The 25,104-nt window shown below is 42.3% G+C and overlaps 1 protein-coding gene across 1 annotated transcript; it reads right to left on the bottom strand.

The window, feature by feature from the left end:
- Nucleotides 1–12,817: 12,817 nt before the first annotated feature.
- On the bottom strand, nt 12,818–24,704 carry LOC124344399 (growth arrest-specific protein 1-like). Its single transcript, XM_046797937.1, has 7 exons — nt 23,865–24,704; nt 20,163–20,519; nt 19,250–19,366; nt 18,858–18,961; nt 18,628–18,766; nt 17,848–18,560; nt 12,818–13,917 (listed from the first exon to the last, which is right to left on the bottom strand). The coding sequence occupies exons 2-6, from the start codon at nt 20,517–20,519 to the stop codon at nt 18,042–18,044; spliced, it is 1,236 nt and encodes a 411-aa protein (XP_046653893.1). The 5' UTR covers nt 23,865–24,704; the 3' UTR covers nt 12,818–13,917; nt 17,848–18,041.
- Between the last annotated feature and the right edge of the window lie 400 nt (nt 24,705–25,104).

Raw genomic sequence — 25,104 nt, 5'->3', positions numbered from 1 at the left:
TTAAATTCGACTTAATCAATAAATTCCATTTCTCCAAAATCCCAAAATCTCAATTCTCCTGATTCCTGAATCTCCTCTACAACGTCATATCTGTTTTCATGTCAAACAGAAAAAGATTGCAAAAAGCGTATAAAATAACAATGAAGACCTTATATTACGAATTACGATTTCAGATGTACAGTCTGAGTACAGCACCAATCTGCGCAATCCTATGTAGGATGATGGGACGGCCTTGTTTGGGATCTGATCTGGGATAAAATCCCTATCAAGAAATCGCGGGGTTAGAATATATTATTACAGTTGATCCAACATGATCCGTTTAAAATGTGTTGCGGGAACAATTATTTATGATCGAGATTACTCTTTTACTGGTTTACTCTGTCCACGTCAGCACGCCATAATTTATTCCAAGAAACATACTGTAGAGATCAGTAGGTTCTCCGCAAACCGTTCATTGTAATATTCTATTACATCGTGTTTCATTCATCACTACGGTGAAGAAACAAAGAAATTTCGCTTTCGTAAAATTACTAGGCCTACTTGTTCAGTAACAATATACGTTGTCATGTACCATATGGATAGAACGGAGGCATACGACGGAACAAATCTTGCTACAGACAGGTTAGACATTTGAAATCTCAGCAGGTGGTAAAAGTGGTAAATGCTTTTTCCCACAAAAACAAAATAATTAAGATGAATAAGATCGCGGGAAATTTTTTTTCGCAGTCTGACTAATACTTATATCCGCTTATATCATGCTGGAATGGTTCCCAAAACATCTAATGACCGTGAATTAAAAATTGAGAGTAAGAGCATAACGCAAACATCAGTAACATATCGTGAAGGCATTGAAATGCCAAGTCGTGCTCCATTGCTAGCGCTGGTTGATAACGAAAGTTCTGGTTTTCCCCGTTCTAGCTCTCATTCAAATTTGTGTTATTAGAGTTAATTATTGTTTCTAACATTCTTTGAATAAAGTATGCGCTCTTCTACATAGATTATACATTTTAATGGTAGCTGCGCACATTAACAAACCTTAAAGTCCACTCTCCTTCAAGCTAAAGGCTTATAAAAGAAAGAAAACCGTTTCCATTTAGACAACTATTCAACATCAATCATCCAAGAATTTTCGTTAACCTTCGCCACTATTGTCGTTGCTGTCACTTACATTTTTTGTATGAAATACCGGTATAATAAAATTTGAAAAAATCAAAATGAATCATAAACTTTTTTTTTATTCGGCCGATTCAATTAAACAAAACTCCTTTCCTTGCAGTTTTCGGATACACATATGGTAAAATTTAATTTTAGAGGGATTTTTAACTTGTTTCGCAAGAATTTTGTAAGAAGCTTTGATCCCTTGTTCATCATCTCTGCGGTTATTTAAGTTATTGCGCGTGTGTCGTCATATGATATGCGTTCAACAGCGCTGAGAGGGAATCGAGTTGGTAGAAAACGTTTGAAACCTGTTTTTAATCTTCAACATCGCTACTAGTTTTCCCGCTTTGTCTAGGCATCTGCATTGCAATCAGGGAGAAGCAGTCGCCGCACTCCAGGGCTTTCAGCAGTTAATTATCTTTCGGTCTTCACGTACAAGCACATCAGTTGATTCCATTTGATTTCATTTTCTCTGTCGCTTTAATCAAAAATAATTGAACTGGTTTTCAAGTATACTTGAGGCTCGTTGTTACAAAACGTCATTCTAGAAGTGTATAGTTCTGGTCGTTTGTCAGCACTTGAAAAAGACCAGCATGCAACAGTGAAACATTCGAGTGGTAACATGGGCAACATGAAAGAAATATTTGTTGCGGATGGTCATTATTCTTAATTTCTATTTCGGCTTAACACAAAATAATACCAGGAAATCAAAATACGAATCAGCGGGTATTAAGTTATTAACGCATGGCTAACTATTTTTTCCTGCATTTTGTTCTACATTTCATCTCATCTCTATTTCATTCCAACGAAACTTCAAGGTCTTCACCGCTATGCGCGACTTACGACTGTCACCACAAAAAAAGTTGTTTTGTTAAAAAAGACAAAGCAAGACAATATTCAAGCTGTCCCGCATGATACACATATAATCAAGCTTTTACACAAAGTGCAACTGGAATCCAGTTTCCACTTTTTGTTTGTTTTGTTTTTGACGTTTTTACGACAGTTACAGCGTTTATCTGTCTTTTAAAAGCCACAGACGATCGAATTTTAATAAGCCAGAAGAGCAGAAGCTCGTCGAGGATAGTTCGACATTGTGATTGTGTCTGACATATGCACATCAGCGAGAGAGCGAGTCACAGACTTGTCTTGCTGTGAATCTCAACAGGTACGTTGCCCGCATCGTTTAGAAATGTTAAAACATCGATAAGTACATAAGTACACATAAAAAGTCGTGAAGCCGAAAAGCCAAAAACTGACAATGTTCAATGTTCATCGGTATAAGCACTTTTTTTTTCTGCTCGCAACCAAGACGATTAGTGGGTACAATAACAAAAATTCGTTTATGCGTGTTCGACTATACAAAAAAATACAAAAAAAAAACGTACTACAAAGAAAGCTGAACGAACAAATTTTTGTTTTTTCCACGGTTCACTTTGGGATGAAATGGTTACGATGTGAGCCAGCGATATAATAAAAAGAAACGAAAGAATAAACGGAGGGGAACAAAAAAAAAATTGTCGAAACGAACGAGGTGGATGTTATCATCATCAGTACCTACATACACATTCTGTCGGACGCCTCGGGTGACTAACCCTTGTTCTCGAGCGTCATCAAAGTCGGCATCAAGTTATAGACAAAGATGTTGCGGCGGTGTGACGTGTGACTCGAGGCGGCAACTAATATCGGCTTCCCTTTTCTTCTATTCACGAAAATTGCCGCTATTAAAATCCAACCAACACCGCTCCGAGCGCCTCAGCAGAGAGAGAAAAGAGGGGGTCTTTGAATATTATTTTTATATTATTCTCTGCTTATGATCTGTGTGACGTAATGTCGACTTTCTTTCTTTTAAACCTTCGATTTATTTTTGTTATAAGAACCTGGGAACAATGTTGAACTGTCACAATGATCGCCAGTTCATTTTCCTTGATTTTATGGAATGGATGGTCGAGCAAGTTCCATTCTTTATAAATCTTTCTTTCGGGTCTCATTATTTTTAGAATGCTACCCTTTTAATTTAAAAAAAAAAAAAAAAATCGATAAGATATGTTGCTATTCTTGTTTTTGACTATTTCATCTATTTGCGTTTAAATTTTGGAATAGTCGAAATCGTTTCTTATAGCGTTCACTTGGGTGCCGCCAAAATCCTGAAACATTTTTGAAGATTTTGCCGCATTGTCTCCCATTCCAAAGGATGTTGTATTCAGTTACACTGTTGGGGGAAAAAAAATAATAATTTTTTTTTTTTGTGTTTCGTAGGGTACTTTTATTTCCCCCTTCTGAAAAATTCAAAAGATTCTTGAAATTATTATTCGAAGCAACCAACCGTGTAAGGTTATAGCTATATTCTACTGGTTGAATAAACAAGTAAAATAATCGCATTGGAATAAACTGAAACTCCAAGATTCGATTGTTAAATTCAGATTGGTGACAAACTTTCCCCAGAGTTTTTTATTCTTCGGGTTCACTGGGCGTGAACACCGAACAAGTCTTGGCGCAAGAGAACGATATAGATAAAAAGAAAAATGCCGCCGCCGCCGCAATATCAGAATGTTTTCACCATTTCATCTATTTCAAATTCAATCCGAATGACATTGAAGCGTTTCGTATTTATTTATATGCGGGAAACCAAATCTTAGGTACATCTATCAAAGAGAAAAAAAAACTATGCTGTCAACTTTCTGGCATCAAGGAAACTAGAGATTGACAACGTTTTTACGGGTTTCTGGATAGCAACAATTTTATAGAACTGGGTATATAGAGACCAACGAAATTTCGAAATGGAAGAAATAGACAAGGAAACGACCGCACCCTTCATCTCACGCTAACCGAGCTCATGGCATGAAAGTCCATGTTACATGAAACTATGATGGTAGGGATATTGACAAGCCCAGCACCACACGTTATTGCGCAAATTGCGAACCGCTATAAAATATCTCAACTGAACAGACATTTGGATGTAGAAGGGCACTGCATTGCTGTCGTGACATTTGGCAGGTCTCAAGGTATTTATTAGGTTGTTACTTTGTCCGTGCGCTTCAGTCTGCAGTAATTCAGAGATGCATTGACCCAATACCTATGCGTGTTGATGTGTTCACTGTTTAAAAGTCGTTGGCTGAACTCTAGTCGAAAATCTGAATTTACAATTACTCTAAAGTTTTCATGTAGGGCAGACGACCGACGAACTTGTAAATCGGTGTAGACATGTTCGATTTTCTATACATGGTCACGAAAGAAATGCATATGCATGTAGACAATACATAAAGCAGAGAGAAATGTGCGAGGGAACAGGCCAGCGCAACAAGATTTATAGTCAAAGATAAAGAAATCATCAGCAGTTGGAAAAGAAAAACAATTTTGGCTGAGGCACTTTTTCTTCTGGTATGATAGCTCGATTGACCGGTCTGCCCAGCAACTGCTTGCACGCCAATTTTTTTTTTTTTAGTACACATGCATATAGAGGAGAAAGATGGAATGAAGTCGTTATCATCCCAGACTCGGAGTCGCGCGTCTATCGAGCATATACTATCCGACGTCCTTATTGCATAGCCTCAAAACTTTCATAAATTTCAGCAAGTTGAGCAGCAGCACTCGCATTTTTTCTGGTTCTTGTTTAGATTCGCAGCTGGGCTTCTTGACAGCTGGCCAATTAAGTTGTTGGCGGCCAACTGTGGGCCATACGTTATACCGTCGCAGTGAGGAATTAAATTAAAAATGAAGTTTGATAGAGCAGCAGTTCGCCTCAGTGCGTGGTGCACAGGATTACTACTATCTGGAAAGTCCATCGGCACTCGGTCCGTCGCCAGTCTGCGTATGTCAGTCGGTTTTCATCGGACCAATTTACTCACAATCGGACGCCTTTCTTCCATACTCTTCCTCACTGCTGCGTGTCAGAGGTTCATTTGGTTGGCCATACATAATGCAGATTTGATCTAGCTATTTTCTGCATTTTTCCCATTTAAAAACTCGTTCCGAAATAAGGGCAGGCAGCAAGGTGAACTCACGACTATAGAGCCGGAGATCCTGCTGTCCTTCTCTATCTGCTGACCGATTCTTGATGTCTTTTTTTGTGTGTGGCTGTGTGTAGACAGCAGTTGCCCACGGCTGTGAATAAATCGTGCAGAGGACATTGATGAATAGCGACAACTGTTTTATTAGCCGCTTTTCACCCACAGAGAACAACAACAAAAAAAAGAAGTATTGTCCGGAATGTTGATTCAAAGAAACCAAGCGCAGCAGAGAAAAGACGGCAGATAATAATGAAGAATTTGATCGAAGCGGATATAAACAAGCCATCAAGAAGGAATAAAAAAAAAGTGCAGGCAATCTGATGGATAGAAATTGTCGTTTGCATTATTCACCGAACGAATTCCACTGTTATATATTCTCCGTTCTTTCTTTTTTTTTTTGAGACTATGAAATAAAATTCCGGGCTTTTGTTGTCTTTCTGTAGTTTATAACCCCCTAACATAAAAAAAAAGACCCAAGAAACGAAAAGGTAGAGCTGAACCGATGCTGATTGGCTTCGTGTTTATCAGCTTCTTGTGACGGATTAAAGCCCATCATCAGTGGAGATGATGAAGAACTTTCTTTTGTCCACGGCGATGTATAGCTCTTTTCATACGCTTATTTCCCTTCTCAAATCCCAGCGTCTAATGTCTATCAAATTCTATAATCGTCTACGTGATGTTATCCTTGTCGCGTCGAAAGTATTATTAGTAAAAGAATAGATTATGAAAAATAAGACGGAAAAGGAGTGAACCATGAACACAATCAAACAAATCAGACAACAATTTACGCATGACGTATCATTTGAGTTATTGACTCGTTGTTTTTCTTCACGAAACAGAAAACCGAATTTTACCTGTCGAACTGTGAACGAACGAAATGCGGGAAATATCAACAGCCGTCAGAGAAGTGTATAGTATATACTGCGGATGATGTTGGCATTATCGCGTGAAAGAATCGTAACAAGATAAAATGATAAAAGGCGGGTTCGCTTATAAGACAATCTATAATATAGACGGACGAGTATCCAATTTACAACATAGCAACGAACAAAAAAGTATATAATATACTATAAATGATGATGATGTCAAATGAAGCCTACGCTACTCGAGTCGCCCTGCTGGATCGAATGGCGCCCGGTTGTAAAAACCTGATTCGTCTCCTTAAGGACTTTGATTACACGCTCCGTTCGGTTATAGTATTCCGACGCCGATGCACGAAGGATTCACCTTTCACGATCACGCTATACACTACATCGCCATCGAACTGTGGATATGTTTGTTTTGTTTAAAATTTAAAAAAATAAAAATAAAAAATAAAAATTTGTTTGCTGTGCCCGTTGTTGTGGAAAAATGAGATCGAGGCAACAAAAGGAACTGGTGAAGGGCAGATAATACAAAGAACTATGAGACAAACCATTTTTGATAGATTCACGATGCCAACAATAAAGAGAAAAAAAATAAATGTTTCAATAGTTATACATTTAGCGCCGCGTTCTAAGAGAAACAAGCGCTCGCTAACGACAATGAAAAAAAAAAGCCACAGACCTTCAAACTTGTGATGACTCAATTCCGCAGCGGCTGAAATTTTTTCCCTATGTCATCCGACTTGTTTTGTCTCCTTGCTTTATTTTTCTATATACTATCCCTTTTCCTATATACATCTATGCGTGTAATTTTTTTTTGTTATTCCAGACATTGTTGCTGCTGCTGCTGCCGTTGCCATTGTTCAAAAGCTCCAAAGGCTTTTTCCCCTCAACCCCCCCTTCAATGACTGGATGAAAATTTCGTGCTCTTTTATCTACACCTTCTCCTATTTGAAATTTTAAATCATCGGGAAAAAAGTTTAAAGAAAAACATTTTTTTCTCGTATGATGAATACCAAGAAGAGGCGGTAGAATAAGGTAATAATACCCATTTTTCACGTCCCTTTTTTTACAAAATAAGAAAATTGGAAAACAACTTTAAAAAGTTAAGTGAGTAAAACAATTTGAATGAGTCACCTGAGATTGGGTTGGACTGGAATTTCATCCAAATGGTGGCAACACCCAGCAGAAGAGAGTCTAGCGCGATGAATAATCGGCAGTATAATAATAATAATAATACAAGAGAGAATACGGATTCATTGTTACACTGGGCTGTATTATCTTCAGCGAACGCGGACAAGAAAAAGATTTGTGGTATCCCTAACGTGTGTACGGTAATCTATCGGAGGTGTGGGACGATCTCGAGTTCTCGACCGATAACAGGTCATACCTTATAGCTGCTGCCAAACGTTCTCTCCTCCTGTCTATGATGGATCGTTCAGCGTGGACTGTTAGCTGAGAGATGATGGAACGGGACGGGAATTTTGGGATGCGCTCGATCGCTGCCCAAGTGGCTGCGTGTTGCCCATCGTCTTCGCAGCAGTCGTGTGGAAGGAAGAAGAAGAATCAAAAATCATATATTTTGAGGAAATCAAACGTATGCCCCCTTCATTGATCTTTTCCATCGTGTCGTCTCTTGACTCCCTTCGCAATTGCCAACGACATGACAGAGCCGCACAGTTTCAGTTACCTGTCTCTTCTCTTAGTCCCTACAATAAATCATTCAAGGAGAAAATATTTCCAAATCTCTGCGTGCTGTATATGCTGTGAACAATGTGTCGTACACTAAATGCGTATTCCAACTGACTGAATGCTTATAGCAAGATGAGATGCTCGGAAATGGGCAGCTTATCACCAACGATGAATAAGCAGTTTCTTGATGATATCCAACTATATTAAACACATACATGAAAACACGTCCCTTCACAATTTTTCATGTCATGTCATGGAAGATGACAAGATAAGAAATTTGACGACGTTACAATGAATTATGAGATTTGATGGCAATACTTACAATTAATCCTAGTAATTTATTATTAGATGGCGCACTTCAATTGAATTTGTTTTTATTGCATTATAACGTTCAGATTAGTGCAGGCCTCTAAGTATTAGGGCAATTATTTCATGTAGAATAAAACTACTGCGAAGTATTTAGATACGCATATACAGATACATTTCCAAACGAGGTTTTTGTTTCTATTTCTTCAATGAAATACCAGTAGGTACGCAATGAATGAATTCGGCTTGATTTCATCTTTGCAGTGCGTTGAATACAAATTAAATTCCAATTCCATTCTGGATCGGAACGCTAAAGACTAAAAGGAATCGAAATACTCCCAATCTGAAAAAGCAGTCAGCACACTATACACTGTCAAAATAGAATCTGTTTCTGTAATCTCGTTAGTTTGGATAAAGTTTCAACCGGTCAGGCGAGGCATCTGTAGATTCGTCGGGGTGGATAGCAAAGCCAACAACCGCCAACAACAACATTGTCCGAAATTAACATAGATTGCATGTGTCAATCGTGTCACCAGAAAAATAAAAAACAAAAAACAAAAACCAGTCACCTTTCAAACGCGGGAATTCGAAAGAAGACTAGACGTCGCCACAAATCGTCGCCACAAATCGTAACAGGTAATCTGTTTTAGGAGTTGGCTCTACCGAATGTCAGAGTAGCGCTAAATATAGACCGGCGGGGCTATTATCATAATACTCTCCGTCGTATCTTGTTTTGGATATATAGACACTTTTTAAGCACGCTGCTGTCCATTGTATGTACAATTGTGAATGTATGTGCGTGTATTACAATTCAGATAGTACTACGTACCGACGAGTCTTTCCGTTTGAAAAGCGGACTCAAACGGCGACAGCCGCTTGAAAAATGCTTGGCAAACCCTTTTTCGGAACTCACAAACTATTTGACTATTTAAAAAAAAAAGAGAATAACTATATTCAAAGAGACAGTAAATTTAATTCAAAAAGGAAAAAAAAAGAAGGTTTTGGCGTCAAAAATAAATTGCGTTTTCCCCCACAATGTATTGTATAATCTTATAACATTGTTATTTATACACCAAGAGCTAAAACTTGTCATATAGAAATACTTTGTTTGGATGTGTACATCAAAGATATTTTCACGGCAGTATAAAAGCAGTACTACATCATCTCCATATTTTATTTCTATATGGTTATCAGTGCTGTGCATTTCTTTTTTTTCCCAACTGAAAATTCACAGACCAAAGCCCCTTTTGATGCGATGTAAATACAGAAGAAGGTGGCTGATAATATCACCGGTTGCCGTATATATACCTTTTGATTTGCATACGAGCATTCTGTCTCTATACAGCAGTATAGATAAAAGGTAAATATAATAATCCTATTTCCATGGAATTTTGCATTCATCCAGGCGACAGAGTAGTATAAAGCAGCTTTTATGCGTGACGCACTTCTATCTATTTTTGCGCCAAATGCGTTCATTGTAAATAAGGCACGTCGGATAATGTTGGCTATGCGATTCCGTGCGTTGAAATTCCTGCGTGTCTTTCTTATTTCCCCCCCCCCGGCCCGAGTGGCGCACAACGAGCGCGCATAACCATAAAAACGTTATCAAAGCTATATAACCCTATTCGGTTGAATGATGATTCGCCTTTGCTTTGGCTGTTGTATATATACGTATAGCTATATATATTAGATTGTTAACTGCGGATATTTTTATATTTCGGCTTTCGCGATGGGAAAAATTCAGTTGCCCGGCTCTGCCCAGTCTCTTTCAAGGGCTTTCAAGTCTCCGCCATGGCGGATGATGAACGGTCGGCGTGACGTCACACTCGAATGGCGCAGCTGTTGCGCTTTTCTTTCGCTTCTTCTTATATGAACTATACACAGCGCCTGCTGTAAGACGCACTGAAGAAACTCTAGAGTGTGAGAGAGACGATGGATGGCGGCTCACGAAAGATTATCTCGTTATGCATCGGGCGCTGTTTGCTGGCCTCCCCGATGGCGCCGGGTCCGCGGGAGAATGTTTCCGACGTCGCCTATGGGATGCCGCGCCATTGACTAGGAGCAGCTATAGACACAGACGAGTGGATGACTGTTTTGGCTCTGAGGGAGACGACGACGAATATATACACAAGAGAAAGGCAAAATAAGAGGACCCACAAGATACACTGATGGAGAAAGGAAAGAAGAACCCGCATGTCTATCTCTCTTATACAACACAAGGAATAGTCAAATATAGTACTACGGGCATTTCCATATCCTTTATACATGTATAATGTAAGCGATTCCTCCAGACTGATAAAACCCACAGGACCGAGATTTGTCTTCCTACCCCCAGCACTATTCTTCTTCTTCTGAAACCTTTTTACCATTTTTCTCCTCCGATTCATATATATCGGGTGCCATCATTTCCGGAAACGGTTCCCACCGGATGGGGGAAGAAGAAGAAGAAGAGCGATGTTATTGTTGTCCGTTCGTTCATCATCCATCCAACAAGAGTGGAATTCTTTGTTTGTAGCCCTGCATTGACAAACCCCCACCGCTTTGTTACCTCGATGACAAATGGGTCAGGGGAGGAGGCTATGTCGTCCATTTCTTTCGGCTGCTGCCCTTTGTGGCCTGCCTGCATGCATAGAATTGTGGGCTGCGTATAGATTGTTATAGACGCTACTGCTATGCGGGCCTAGTATCCACTGTCAAATCGAATTCAAAGTGTGAAACCAAATTCAATTTATTATATATATAGATTCCGCCGTTCCGGTTGGACGGTCATGGCGAGTACACGTCTCGACAGCCGGCGTCTATTGATTCAACGGCCGGATAAAGAGGAACAGAGATCCGCCGCTTTTTTCTTTCGGATATTCTAACTCCGCAATCCTCCAAACATTCCCCACCGCGTCGTCCCAAAGGCTATAAGCACAAAACCAAACAAATCTACACACAGCACCGTCAAAAGAACTCGCTGAGTCGAGAGGCAACAACTATAGAAAATATGTTGTTATTTATGGCTCTGCTTCCATTCTACCACACAGTCCATTATATGAGATAACCATATTTTTTCTCTCTCGTGGAAGAGGCGGAAGAATTTTGGGGCTTGGTAAATGTTGAGCTCCATAGGGCCGCGCATTCTCTTTGAAAATCTAAGCGCAGAAGATGTCGAAAATTTCTCAAATTTTTCAAAGAAAAAGAAAAGAAAAAGAAATGAAGAAGGGAAAGCTCATTACGATGGTGGTGTAGACTCTTGGTGCGTGCGGTGGGTCGCGGCCGTTTTCAACGCGGCGCTCAATGCAATAGTAAATCTCAGAAATGTATGTATATAGTCGAATACACATTCACGGCCGGCGTTCCGACCATTTTGTCTGGCTTGTTTTGCCCCTTTTTTCTTCTTCTTCTTTTCTTTGACCACCCTGCAAGAGGAATAACGTTTGCTATATCTTCTTACCTTCTCCATTTGTGGCGCTGGTTCTATGCGTTTCCTTTAGAAATAAGAAGATCTTAGAAGAAATAACATGTTTTTTCTTTCGGCTAGGAGTAGAGAGAGGCTATGGAACCCCGGCCGTGAATAGGGGTGGGGTCCCGGCGGCTCTAATATTTCATTCATCAGCAGAATGCATGTGTTGCCTAGCCTATGTATATAGAATAGGCAGTTAAGGCACTGTCTCTATTATGTATGACGTTCTTGGTATGTGGTCACTGTCCGTCATCCGTAAATCGGGATTTTCGCTCTCTGACGGCGGCGGCTCTGCGCCCCATTATGTACACGTTGTCCTATTCATATACTTATAACCTCCTCCTTTCGAGCAACGTTATATACCGAGCTAGCGCGATTGCATCTCTCTCTCCAGCCAAAGAGAATTAGACAGGGAGAATGGGCACGTGATTTATGGCTGATCCCCCAGCACATCCTTTTCGGCGACGACGAGAGATATACTACGAATATAATGCTCGGCCGCTTTTATGATGATGATATTCTTCTTTGAAGAAGCGAAATAACCTTCGTAATGTTGATCGAACTCGAGGCAACAGCACGTCCTATAAGTCAGCAGTATTCCCACTTGATTGCAACTTGAATGGGACGAATTGACGGGCGACGAGAGACTGTGCTGTGTACTGGCTTTTTAAAAATATATCTGAAAGGAAAGGCTTCTAGGAAACAGACAAAGACGTCAAATAAGTTTTTTGCAGCAGCAGGTTGCGTGCACGTAGAGAATATAATATTCTATACCGAGTTATTATTATTACAGCAGGCGAAAGAAGAAAAGAAAAAATCTTGCGTCTCTTCTTAGACGAGCAATACGACAGAGCAGCGGGGACCACCCGCACCGTGGAAATCTTTTTGAGGGTCTATAATATCCATCAGCTTGGAAATCTCTCTGCTGCGTCTATATAGCCTTGCAGCACGGCCGGAGCGCAACTGTCGTGATTATAAAATATGAACGAGAAGAAAAGAAAACCGTAGACCGACTATATAAGACTTGTCTTTTCTATTCCATCTAGCTTTCAAACGTCCCACGAAATAAATATATATACAAATGGAAACGACGAGTCACATTTTTTGAACATTTCTTGCGCTTTCTATTATATGTACAACCCTCGCCGGACGTGATTCCGCCACGTCGCGATTCAAATCTGCTTCTTGTTTCGTCGCGCACATCTTATCTGATTTTGGTCACGGACGGTAGCACTCTGTGTGTACATAGTCCCGCTGATTTCCCCCCTCCTTCCACTTTCCCCGAAATATTAAAAAAAAAATTTAAATACGAGAATAAAAGAAACGAATGATCTTATAAGAAATACTGTAGATAAATGTATTCTCATCTAAATAAATGATTCCAGTTCACAGTGAGGAAGAATCGGAACACATCAAAGCATATTATTGGGCATATTAGAGTATAGGGTCCGCGTACGATTGTACACACTATATGGGCGATGTTGGTAGACAAATTTTAATTGCGGGAAAAAAAAATTGTGCGAAAATTGTAGAAAATGTGCCAAATTGATGGATCACAAGTGAACAAGCAGCAACATGTGAATGATACATACATTATTGGCAGTTGGCACGATGAAGTTGCATAGTTCACCTTATTCGTTTACACACAGCACGCAATACAGCATCACATAAATATGTACACAGAAAATATCATTGTTATAACATCAACAGCGGTACGGATAAATGACAATGACATTTCAAAAAATTCCGGCGTGCTGTATAGCGCTGCAAAGTCTACAGCAGCGATACATTTGTAGTCATATTATTCCCTGCGTCCGTGAAGGAGTGGCAAGTGGTTTTTTTATTTTTATTTTTAGTATTCTCACGAAATGCCGTCATAGTTTAATAGGCCCCTGGTATATAACACACGTGTTGATTTTCTTGTTGCCGCTGTCTGGCCAAAAAAACGTCGACCAGCGCATTTGTTCGCGCCAAACGACGATGTTGCCATATCACAGTTGGAGTGGATCACTTGGTTTTTTTTTTTGTATTTTTTTTTTTCTTTTGTGTCCAACAAAGTTCAATGTATACAGTACCAAGCATTTCTGTTCAATCTCTTTAGCGCTAGCTCTTGCAGCATGGTCTCCGCACGACGACCGAAATCTTGTTTATTTCGTTTATATAGACGACGCTGTACGCAGCGATTTGCTCCCCTGGCTGCTCACGACCGTCCCTCGCTCCCACAAATACACAAATGCGACAGACACATGCAACAAGCTATATCTATACCATCCTTTTGTCTACATTCTTGTTTGTTATTATTATTTTCAAGTTTTCTTTTTTGACTCCGCTTCACGTCAACGCTGATTAATTGTCGCCTGGTGAAGTTGTCCAGTCAAAGCGCGCGCCCACTCAAGCTCACGACCATTTCAATTTGATGTGTGCAGAAACGTGACGGCCAAATCTAAAAATAGCAAAGAGAGAAAACAAAACAAAGAAAAAAGGGTTATTATAGACTCTGTGGGGAATTCCGGATCCGAAAAGGTAAAGTGCATAATCAGATACTTGACGATCGTGTCAAAAACTGCGGGTTCAATTCAAATCCACTACTATAGTAGCTACTACCGTCTAACGATATTCCGATGTTTCTCGAATATGTGTAGTTTTCTTTTTCTTCTTTTTTAAATTTACGACCGCGAGAGCGACCGTGATGCGCGGTCTTAAAAATATTGGGTTCGTGAGAGACAAACATTTGGTGGGAAAGAAGAAGAAAGAGAGGAATATAAGAAGTATGGGTGCTGCTGCCTGCCTGCCTGCTTGCCTGGCACCGCTATAGCAGAGGGGCCGCATTCTTGGCAACCTATAGGTTGCTATGCTAGCGTTGATGTTTCAAAACGACTCCCTTTGGTCTCAAAAGTTGTGTAACTCTCCCACCCGCTTCAGAATTTCTTCCTTTTCGCTCTGGAAATAGGCCAGTGGCCATCAAAGAATAAAGGTGACTGCTGCTGCATAGCCAAGATTTTTGAGGAGATGTTTCGAGACCCTGAGAAAGGAAGCAAACGCTCTAGTCTAAACTGTGTCGGCTCCGCGCCGCGCTCAACTTGCAAGGTCTTTCTTGATCTCTTATCGTCAATGCGTCAGAGTGCTCACAGTTGGCATAACTTGGAAGGAGAGAGAAACTCAACAGGCGAAGCAACGTAGTAGATCTTGTCTTGAGATAGTGGAGGAACAGCACTAAAGAGCAATACTGTCCCCAATCCCATCAAATCTTACTTCCTTTTTTGTAAAGGGACCAAAATAATAGGATATGGAAAAACAGTTTGGCGTCAACTCATTTCTGTTCCACAACGATTTGTAAGAACCAAAAATGGTTCACCAAAAACTGAGTGATCCAGTTAGAAGAAAAAACTAAATTGTGAAGATAAAATCAAATGAGAAGAGTCCGGAGCTCATTCATATCTCCGAGGACAAGAGAACAAGTCCCATATAAAAGCTTGCTGAGCATATAATATACCAATCGATCTCTGTCTCTTCTGAACGCTTTCGAAGAAAACAAAACAAGCCCAAAAGTCTATCTAGCCGAGCGCCGTGGTCTATAGTCGACTATATACTTGCATCTTCATCTCGTCCTTGTATAAAACTATACACATCACAAGTGGTAAATGGAAACCGCCCGAAACGATCGAAACAAGAGACTCCACCTCGGCGTCTACATATAGGGGCATTCAATTATGCAGAGCAGCTAGCCCAGAGAGCCAGAGAGAGATAGAGAAGACGAGGAGACAGCCAGACAAATAAGGAAACCGACTATCAATCCTGATTGTATCACCATCACCCGGCGCACTGAAGCGCCACAGCGATTAGAGCACCTTTAGATATATACAATAGATATAATACAGAAAGTGTATAGAAGGCGAAATAGGAAATGGTGTTGCTGGCCAGGGCACAAAAATGGCTGCTGCTGCTGAAAATTCTTATAAACGGAATAATGGGAAAAGGTGACTGTAAGTTACATAGAGAGAGTTAAAGAAAAAAACGATGAAACCTAACAAGTTTTGACAGTACATTTTCCCATCAGGGGGGGATATATGGGACTCGTGCATAGACAGACGTCCGGGTGGTCCCAAACGATCGTCACTCGCCCGTTGACAAATTGAAATGATGGTCGAAAGTCTAGCGCGTATAATGGGAGAGCCCACCTATAACGAGTTTCTTCTTTTTTTGCACAGTTAAAAAAGCGACGTTGAAGGCAAGCGCAGGCTATTTCAAAAAGAAATAATCTTGTGAAAGAAATCGAGCTGGGCGACACGTGATGACAACAAATCAGTCGACCAACATCTGCCGTTTTCACCCAGCATTTCCTGTGTGTCGCTATAGCTGTTGCTGCTCAACAGGTGCTGTCAATTGACTCGGCAACTTAACAAAAGAGTCCTGAACCGTAATCACCCATGTCCCCAGGTACTCTGGACCGGAATTGCCTTTGTATGGGAATAATGTGTAACCAGCTTCAACGGATAGTTCGTCTTTTTTCAACACATTCATCTTCTTCCGTAAAATATGTACAAATTCGAAATCAAAACCCGCTCCTAGAACGATTACCTCATGCAACTACAAAATATGTTGAGTTGCTAAGGTTGTTATTTGGCAGATTCGACGTCCTTTCGTATACCTTTTAACCGACAACTTGTGTTATTTTCAAGCAACAAATTTCCAGCCGAAACAAAAAGAAAAGGCCCCAAAGTGCTCACCGTAAATGCGGCAAGGATATATAAGCTCATTGCGTGCGTCATTACCATCAAGTGAATAACAACAACAACAACAACATAGACACGGGAAAAAAGAAAAAGAAAAAAAAGGAAAAACAGAACCGCCTCTTCACCAAACAAAGAACAAATTTTCTGATTGGAAGGGACAGATAAACACACGAAAGGAGCGTCGTCGACGATGAGAGACTCAAAAGAGATTCGCCCTTCGCCCCGGAAAGGTGAGAGAAATCAAAACTGATTTTCGTGGTGTGTCGAATGCACTTTGGCTGATTAAGGCAAAAGACTTGTAAAGTAAAAGAGAAAAAAATGTTTTAAACAGTCTAGCTGGATGATGGAACTCATCATCATTTTCGTGCATTCACGCACGGGGGATATACTATAGCGGAGGACCGGGGCCGACAAGAAAAAGGCGTGAAAATAAAAAAAACGTATTTATATAATACTAGATTAAAAGGTAGACACAGGAGAGTACATATCGAAGGAGAAAAGAAAAAAAACGGGCTTCGCCGTAACTATAATCTGCGCCTTTCACATTTGAGATTGTTTCCCGCCGTCAGGTGCAATCACAGCTCGGCCATATTCCAACCAGCCAGCTGTCGTTTCATTTTTATATCTTCATCGACCATTCGATCGCTCCCAGGCTCGGCATCGTCCGGCTGCGGTTATTTTTTTCTTTTACGTTTTTATATTTCCCCCCATTTTGTTTTTTCTTCTTTCTTCCTTTCTAGGTACTTAATTATATTTGAAACATAAATATCTAATATTCTTGTCTTGTCTTCTATATCTTTTTAGATCGTTTCCTTTCCCATTTTTCTATCTCTTTCTCTCTCTCTCTCGTTCGTTTTGTCTGTTATATTTTTATGGTGTTACACCTAGACGGGCTCGATGGTCAATGAGGCGCAGGCCCGTGACTCTCGTCGTCTCCCCCTTCCGACGCTTCCCAGTGACGCCTTCACTATATACCATTCGCGTTCAAATGTAATAATACCTAGCTAGGCGTCTCTAGCTAATTGCCTATCTAGCTCTTTTCAACGCTATATATGTGTGTGTGTGTTGTACGGGGATGGTCGTAACAATCACGGAATTATGGAAAACGACCGCGGCCAGCCGTTGTGTGTGTGTCTCATCTATAATAGCGAACGCGAGTTCACGTAAAGTTTTCTGCCCAAAAAAAAAACAAATTTCAAAACATTTCTATGAACCTTGAGAATGCCGGGTCGGTTTTTCTTTATTTTTTGGCTGGCGAGTGGCGATTCGACCGTTTGGTAGGAGTAGTAGAAGTATAGTAGCCGTCTTTGGCGGCGCCATATGATATTGCCTGTAGCCAACAAGGTTTTTTTTTTGTTTTTCTTTTTCTAGGAAAACATAAGAGCTCCATGCAAGGCGCTCCTTCTCATTGTAGTCTACCTTCTCCATTTGAACACACACGCGAGCGCGTCCATCTTTTTTTTTTATCTCTCCAAAGGTTAAGGGAATTCAGTTCAGATATATAAAAGCGATTCAGACAAACTGAGACAGAGCGCGTCTCAGTGACGACCCGACCAATGCCAAAAAGGTGACTCAGGAAATAACATGGATAACCTGCGCTGCTGCAATAATATTTCTTTTTTTTTTGGGTTCCAACTTACCATATTTTTCCAGCTGGGACGGGCGCGCGGGACGATGAGTCACCGTTTTTTTGTTTTTCCATCTTGGCGTTGTTGGTGAGACGGTCGGAGCTCGGAGCGGTAAATACAACAACAGCAGCAACGAGAAAAGGCGAAGGAAGAAAAGAGAAACTGGATGGGCTTGTGCTGGCGCGATGAAATGAGAAGAGAGAAACTTAAAGCAGCAGGCGGCCACTCAACCAGGAGACGGCCGACAACAGGAGCCAGTAAGGAGCGCTGGGCAGCGAGGAAGAGGCGCGACTAGGCGAGCGGGCCGTCGGTGGCGACGGAGATTGTCTGATTTCGACCTCGTTGGTTTCGATGTCTTCCGCGTCTGGCACCACCGCCGTCGCTTCCGGATGGTGCGGATGATGGGGCCGTGTTTTGGCTCCGTGGGGCTGATGGTCGGGGTGGTGGCCGCTGCCGTGCCCGTGCCCTGTCCGGTCGCGGTCGCCGATCCCGCCGCTGTTGCTGCTGGTGTCGTTGCGCTCCTCCACCCCTAGCCCGCCCCCCTCCGCCGTGATGATTGTCGTGTGGTGATGATGTGAGATGGTGGCGGCCGTCGTTGTCGACGTCGACGTCGACGACGACCGCGCCTTGTGGAAACACAGCCGGTCCATGTTGTCCAGAATCGATGGGCAGTCGTAATCCTCAGAGCCGTCGCACACGCACGTGCTCAATTTGGCCGCCTTTTCCTAATAAATCGCCCGGTCCCATTAGTTCAATTGGAAATTTTTGGGTTATTTTAAATTTGGCGCTCACCTGGCGTCGCAGAATGGAGATGGAATTCTTGCAGCGCAGAGTGCACTTCTTTCCGGCGAACATGGAGCGACAGAATCGGTTGTAGTAGTCGAGCGCCGTCGAGCAGAGCGGATCGGCTATGCAAATCCATTGCGCCACACTGTTGGTCAATAGAACCCGCAAAGAAATTTGATTATAATTGGCTGTATCAGAGACGAATGAATAATCAAATAGACGTTGTGTTTATATACCTGCACGAAACGGTGGTACTGTTATGCGTGGCGCGCAGTACGGCACTGCGGCAGATGTCGATGCGCCGTTTGGCGTCTTTACAAAACGTATCTCCGCACTTGCACTAAAAAATTGAAAGAAACAATAAGAAAACCGCAAGGTAAATCGTACGTTATTATTATTACTAGAGCTCTTTCGTATTCCTTGAGAAAGAGAAAAAATTTGAAAAATCTTCTTCTTCTTTTTTAATGTAACGTAATAATTTTTTTTTGTCGTTGCTGTTATGTTATTACGTTTTTATTCATTCTCCCTCCAAAAAAAAGTAATGCGAGATTGGAAAGTGTACATAGAAACAAAGAGAAGAGGAAAAGAAAAATAACAAGACAAGAAAAAACAATCGTGCTGCACGAACCTTCATGAGAGCTTCGCCTTCCTCGGTGCTGGTCAGAGCTATCAGCGAGTTGCGGCAGTGGTCGGAGCAGCGTTGCGAAGACCCCGTAATCACGTCCGAACAACCAACCATGTAATTCTAAAATCCCCCAAAAAACACAAAAGAAAAAAAAAAAAAAAAAAAAAGAAAAAGAAGAGAATGAAATGAGTTGATGATTGAAATTGAAGTCCAACACTCCCAAACAGGTATACGTCTGTACACGTACACACGCGCAGAGCGTATCAATTATAAATTGTAGACACATATTTGATACATTCGTTGGTGTGTGATTGCGCCATGGAAATGTAATGGAAGAAAGTGGCAAAACCAAGGTAAAAAAACAAAAGATAAAATGCCCCGGTAACCACACCGCTGGGAATGTATTTCAAAAAAATGAAATGAAAAATAAGGGAGGGAATGACGGGGGAGATGTATCGCCGAAATTGGCTGTAACATATAACTAGCAGCTCCGGCTGACTCGATAACGGTGTTCAAAGAGCGTTCAAACCGGCCAGAGAGTACAATTATTATACGCGACTCGCTGCTGTGGGGGGGGGGGAGAAAGAAATGAGTGCTGCTGCTGCACGCTCAAAAGCGTACGCGATCGCCCAAGTCAACCCCCATTAGACGTCTAATATATAAGCTATACGACTGCTATCTTCTCCTTCTTGTTTTTTTTACACGCATCCAATTAGCACCATTCGACGGCGACGCAGCGGGACTGGCGGTAATCGTTTTCAGCCCATCACTCACTCACCTCGTGAGAATCAGGAAAAACATTTCCTCTATGGCGCCTAACATTCCGAGAGACTCGCTTGGCTGGCCCGCGAGAAAAACAACAACAACAACAAGAAATGATGGTGTGCTAGCTGTGGAGAAGTCGCGTCCTACATACCTGTAGAGCCATTCCGCAGCCGACACGGTAGGCGCATTTGAGTCGGGCCACTTCACACGTTTCAACTCCTCCGGGAGGCTGGTCTTGTTGGTGTTGAGCCGCCGCTTCGACGTCCACTTCGTCGTCGCCATCGAAGAACGAGCTACTACTGGAAGTTTCGTTCAGGAATTCCAATGGCGGAGTTGGCGCAATTGTGGTGCTGGTACGTGAGCGCCCTCCATTGCGCTTCCGCCCTTTGGATCCGTTGCGACGGTTTCCCGAGTGGGACTCGTGTGACGCCAGAACCAAAGTTGCCGCCAACGAAAGGAGCAGCAGCGTCCAGAGTATCGTCCGGTCGGGTGCCGTCACCCACCTCATCTGGTTAAAATAGAATAATAATAATCGTATCAATTAATTCGGGGAATTTTTGTTTCCACTTATAAAATATAAATAAGACAATTTTGCGGATGAGTTGTTATGCCGCCGCTTTTGTCTGTCGGCTGCTGTGGAGATTTGCGAGCCGGTGAATCATGGGAGAGTTTTGTTTATAGGTGCGCAGAGCCCGAGTCTAAAAAGAGAGTTTTCATCTTGAAACAATCAATGGGAGAGAGAGCCGCGTTCTTCTTCTGATTCCCTTTTGGCGCGCATCTTCCGCCCTTTTTAACACGGGGAAACACAATCCGCCCCGAATCGACGCAAGCGATTCTCCCTCACTGTGGCGGTGTCTCTTTGACTTCACCTTTCATGGTTTTGACTTCTATTCTGTATATACTCTTTTCCCTTTTCCTTCTTCTTCTTCTTCTACTTCCACTGGCCCCCTCTTTTATTTCATATCTTTAGTACCCCGCGTCTATATCTTTTCTCTCGGCTGCGCTCTTGCGGTTTTAATGACTTTTGGTTCAAGCAGCAACAGCAGCGGCGGCGGCGGCCGACCTGACATTATTACCGCTCTCGGCCAGTTGCCCAGTTGTCCATTCGGCCGCCGCCATAATATCTTTTGATATCTAACGCCTTTTTTGTTTTCTTATATCTCCCCTTTAGTATAGTAGCTATAGCGTTTTCCCTTTCGCTTTGTCAGATAGCAGCTAGAGAACCCGAAGGAGAACATTTGAGTTCAATCAAGTGAAACACGACTAAACTCCGTTCCCTCGACTCATTTTCCGTAGTCTCCGTCGTCGCTCGATTCTCCCTAATCGCACCTGTGCACAGTTGGATTTTGTGTGTGTGTGTGTGGGGGGGGGGGGGGGGGATAAAAAATGGGAAACACATTCTACGACGCACTTGCCGTATATTTTTTATTCGTTTTTTTTTTTCTTTATATTTCTTTTTATTTCTTCTTCAGAGTCTAGTAGTACGTATACTATAGAGGTATAGGACGACGTAGAGAGATGGAGAAGTGCCGCTCTGTTGGCCAAGATTTATCGCCTCCGTTTCACTCCCTCGGACAACTCAATTTCATATAGCTCCGACAGCTGTTGTTTCTTTTCTTTATCTTCATTTCTTTTATTTCTTTTATTTATTCCCTTTTTTTGAAAATAAGAAAAAAGAAAAAAAAAAGAAAAGGACTTTTTTTTCTTTTTATTATTTTATTCTCCCGGTGCGCAAAGATACAAACTGAAAAATTGAAGTTTTAATAGGCAGAGGCTCTCCGCGGTCGTCGCCGTCTCCTCCTTCGTCATTCACCATTTATTTTCCTTTTTTTCTTCTTCTTCTTCTTTCCTTATTCCCCCTTTTATTATTTCGTTTTTTTATTTATTCTTCTTGTAAAAAAAAGGGGGGGGGGGGAAAGAAGAGGGAGGAAGAAGAAAAAAGAGGCGGAAAAATGAAACCCTCACAGAAAAAAAGGGTCGAAAATCTTCCACAGCTCAACAAGGCGGCACCGCCGTTATGATATTCATAGTTTGGTGTACAGTCTATACACACTGTAAAATAAACTATGTATAGTTGGTACGCATCTACTCGGTGTAGTATATCTGATAGATAGATATATATGCAGCAAAACAACCCCAAAAGAGCCAAAGAACCCAAACGCGCAGGTATGCTGCTGGGTTGTGGATAGCGATGGACGGGGCGGCCCAGCGTGGCCGCTCTGCTCGCTGCTGGCATTTTCTTCTGACAGGTCTAACCTGACCCAACAGCAGTCCCATCCCATATGCACAGCAGAAAATTCTGAAGGTATATGAGCCGAACCCCAAACAAAAGTTGGGAAAAAAGGAAAAAAGAAAAACATATTTGAAATGGATTTTCGGTGAGAAACGGCTGGAGGAGAAACGATCCAAAAAAACAGAAAAAGCCAAAACGCAATAAAAATAAACGCTGGGAGAATTGATGCTGCAATCTCAAACGCCGGAACGGAATGAGTTGGAGAAGTTGAGAAAATGTTAGGGGGGGAGAAACACAACAAAATGTGTCTGCCCTTCATCTAAGTTGTCGTTTTTCCTTCACATTTTTATGTGCGTGTGTTTTCTTTTGACTTTACATTATTTTTTATCTGATATGTTTTTCGTCGTTTTAGATTCCAAACAGTCGGACGCCAAAACTTCCGGAGAGCAGCAGTCACTATAAGGGTTACGACGATTTCACTCGACTGCATCATTGGTGGCGTACAGACGTGACGAGATAACCGTGCCCTTTGCCCCTTGTTGATGTGCACTCTCGTCTTTTGTCGGTCATCGTTGATATCCATTTGACACAATCGACAATTGCGATGACTGCTGCTTTGATGAAATGTTCGATTTTGAATGATTTCCCAATGATTTTTCATGATTTTTTTCTCTGATGTCCGACCCGAATTCGTCCGAATCTAATGTAGGCCCTCCATTACTTATGCATTCAAAAATATCGAGGTGGAAGTGAAAATGTTGTGTTTAAGGCGGGTACACAGTCGAGAAGCTGGGCGTTTCGCTGTCGATTCTCCGATCGATCATTTGTGCTGCTGCATAGCCCCCCTTGTATACTTTGATTTTTTCTCCTCTACCGATCTGTTGTAAGTTTTCACGTTGGTTCAATTAGAAGCCCATCGAAGTGAGTCTGGTGGCCGCCCTTGTACATCATAGACACGGAGCCCGTCAAAGGCCAAAAGACGGATCGGCGGTGCTGCCTGGGCGCGACGCCCGCCCGCCGCCGCCGTCTGCCGCTAACTTCAAACTTCGATCAACGTCAATTTCGATTTCCTTGCTGGTGCTGGGCTGGCCCTTGGACGACTTGACAACCGCGTTGGCAGGCAATGAGAAAACACCTTGGCGGGTTCGAATGTCAATGACTGCGTGTAGGAAACGAGTACATCCCATTTTCGATCCCAATGGGATATGGCGTGAGAGAGAGAGAGAATAAGAAAGAGGCAAGAAAGGCGAACTGTGGAAATGCGATCCAGTGGCACAAACACCAAGACAGCCGACACCTCTCTCGACAAGTCGAGCAGCAGGTCACTAGGGGGGTTAACTCGACTGCGCGTTACTTAACTTGCCACCCCCCCCCCCCCATATATGTATACAAATCAGCAGATGGGAGCGTCCAGCAGCATCCGCCGCAGCTTCCGTCGTCTTCTCGCGAAACCATAAAAAGGGCTGGAACATTTTCCCGTCGGTAACGTTCGCCGAGTGAGAGAGAGAGAGAATAGGAGCGTGTCGAAGCGCAAACTGTTACAGTTATGTGTAACCTGAAAGGCTCGACACATTCGGGAGTTTTTATGGAAACAGAAAACGAATAAAAAGTCACACTTACGATGAGAGAGCGGCGCTGAGCTCGCTGGCGATGCTCGAAGACACTTGGCCCAGGAGAAAAAACAACAGGAGCCTCCAACAACTACAACAACAACAACAACGGAAAAAAAAGGAGATGAAGAAGAAGCGGGCAACGGTTTTGTTGAGATCTCTCTCTCACTGTCTTTTCGACCAAGTTTGTTTATGTGCGCATACAGCCTTTTTTTCTTTCTTTTTCTTTTCTTTTTACACTGACTGGAACTTCAAGTCAACGGGCTGCAGATGGTCGCAGCTGCTGCTGTTGCCATCTTCAACACACCGGGATGGCCCCAGCCACTCTTGACTTTAGAGTCAAAAAGAGTACAAGATCTTGTGATTTCCCTGTCATCCGGTGCGCAACACAATAACGATAGACATACACTGTAGGCCACAAGACAAAAAAACGGGGAGTTGCGCACACTTCTATTATGTTGGACAAATGTTTTCCAAAGATTTTCCCGTTCAAACAAAACGACTAGTTCCAAGACTCACTGCCCGACACGACAGGACGATGTAACGAGGCTGTTGGAACACAAGGTTGTATCAGTCAACAATCAAAGAGAACTGAAACTGTCAAGAGACAAACAGCAGGACAACAGTTGAAAAACAAAGTCATGTGCTGGCTTCTGGTTTTCGTCGCTCCCGTGTCCAATCAGTCAATATTTGGCGACGGCCAAACGAGATGGAGAGTTTTGTTTTTCCCCCTAAACGTGCAGTGCAGTATGTATATAAGAGCGCCCGCCTTTTTCCCTGTTCAGAGGAGCCGAGAGTAGCGAACCACTCAGCATCTAGGCAAACACTGAGTGACTCCACGGACAAGTGGGTTTCTTTTGGGCCAAAAGAGGAGGAACCCAGCAGCAGGCCAGCAGCAGCAGTTGCCCAGAAGAGACAGTGCTAGCTGGCCCTGGTATATACAAGCCACATGCAGTGCTAGCTGCCAGGGGAAAAGATAGGGAAAACCTTCTCCTCTTCTTCTTCTTCTTCTATCCCGTTTCTTCTTTTATTTTTTTATTTTCTTCTTTCCTCTTCGTTTCCGAGCCCTGAAGGTTTCTTTATAAAACCATCTCTTTTTCGGGTTGGTTAGGTTTTTGGTTTGCCGCGTGTACACTGTACATAGGGAAAGACTATAGAGCGAGCTGCTGCGGCCGGGCTGTTTTTCGCTCCGGCGCAACGATCATCATATATACTCCCCATCAAGACCAAGTCGTTGTGCTGCATGCATA

The sequence above is a fragment of the Daphnia pulicaria genome, chromosome 6 (assembly GCF_021234035.1).
Source record: "Daphnia pulicaria isolate SC F1-1A chromosome 6, SC_F0-13Bv2, whole genome shotgun sequence".
Lineage (NCBI taxonomy): Eukaryota > Metazoa > Arthropoda > Branchiopoda > Diplostraca > Daphniidae > Daphnia > Daphnia pulicaria.
The sequence above is the reverse complement of the archived record's forward strand: the minus strand, read 5'-3'. Positions and strand labels throughout refer to the sequence as shown.

Coding starts and splice junctions, on each gene's coding strand:
- LOC124344399 (XM_046797937.1), bottom strand. CDS start 20,519: ATGAGGTGGGTGACGGCACCCGACCGGACGATACTCTGGACGCTGCTG. Junction 19,367..20,162: donor GCTGCGGAATGGCTCTACAG/GTATGTAGGACG, acceptor GGGGGATTTTAG/AATTACATGGTTGGTTGTTC. Junction 18,767..18,857: donor AGTACCACCGTTTCGTGCAG/GTATATAAACAC, acceptor ATTGACCAACAG/TGTGGCGCAATGGATTTGCA.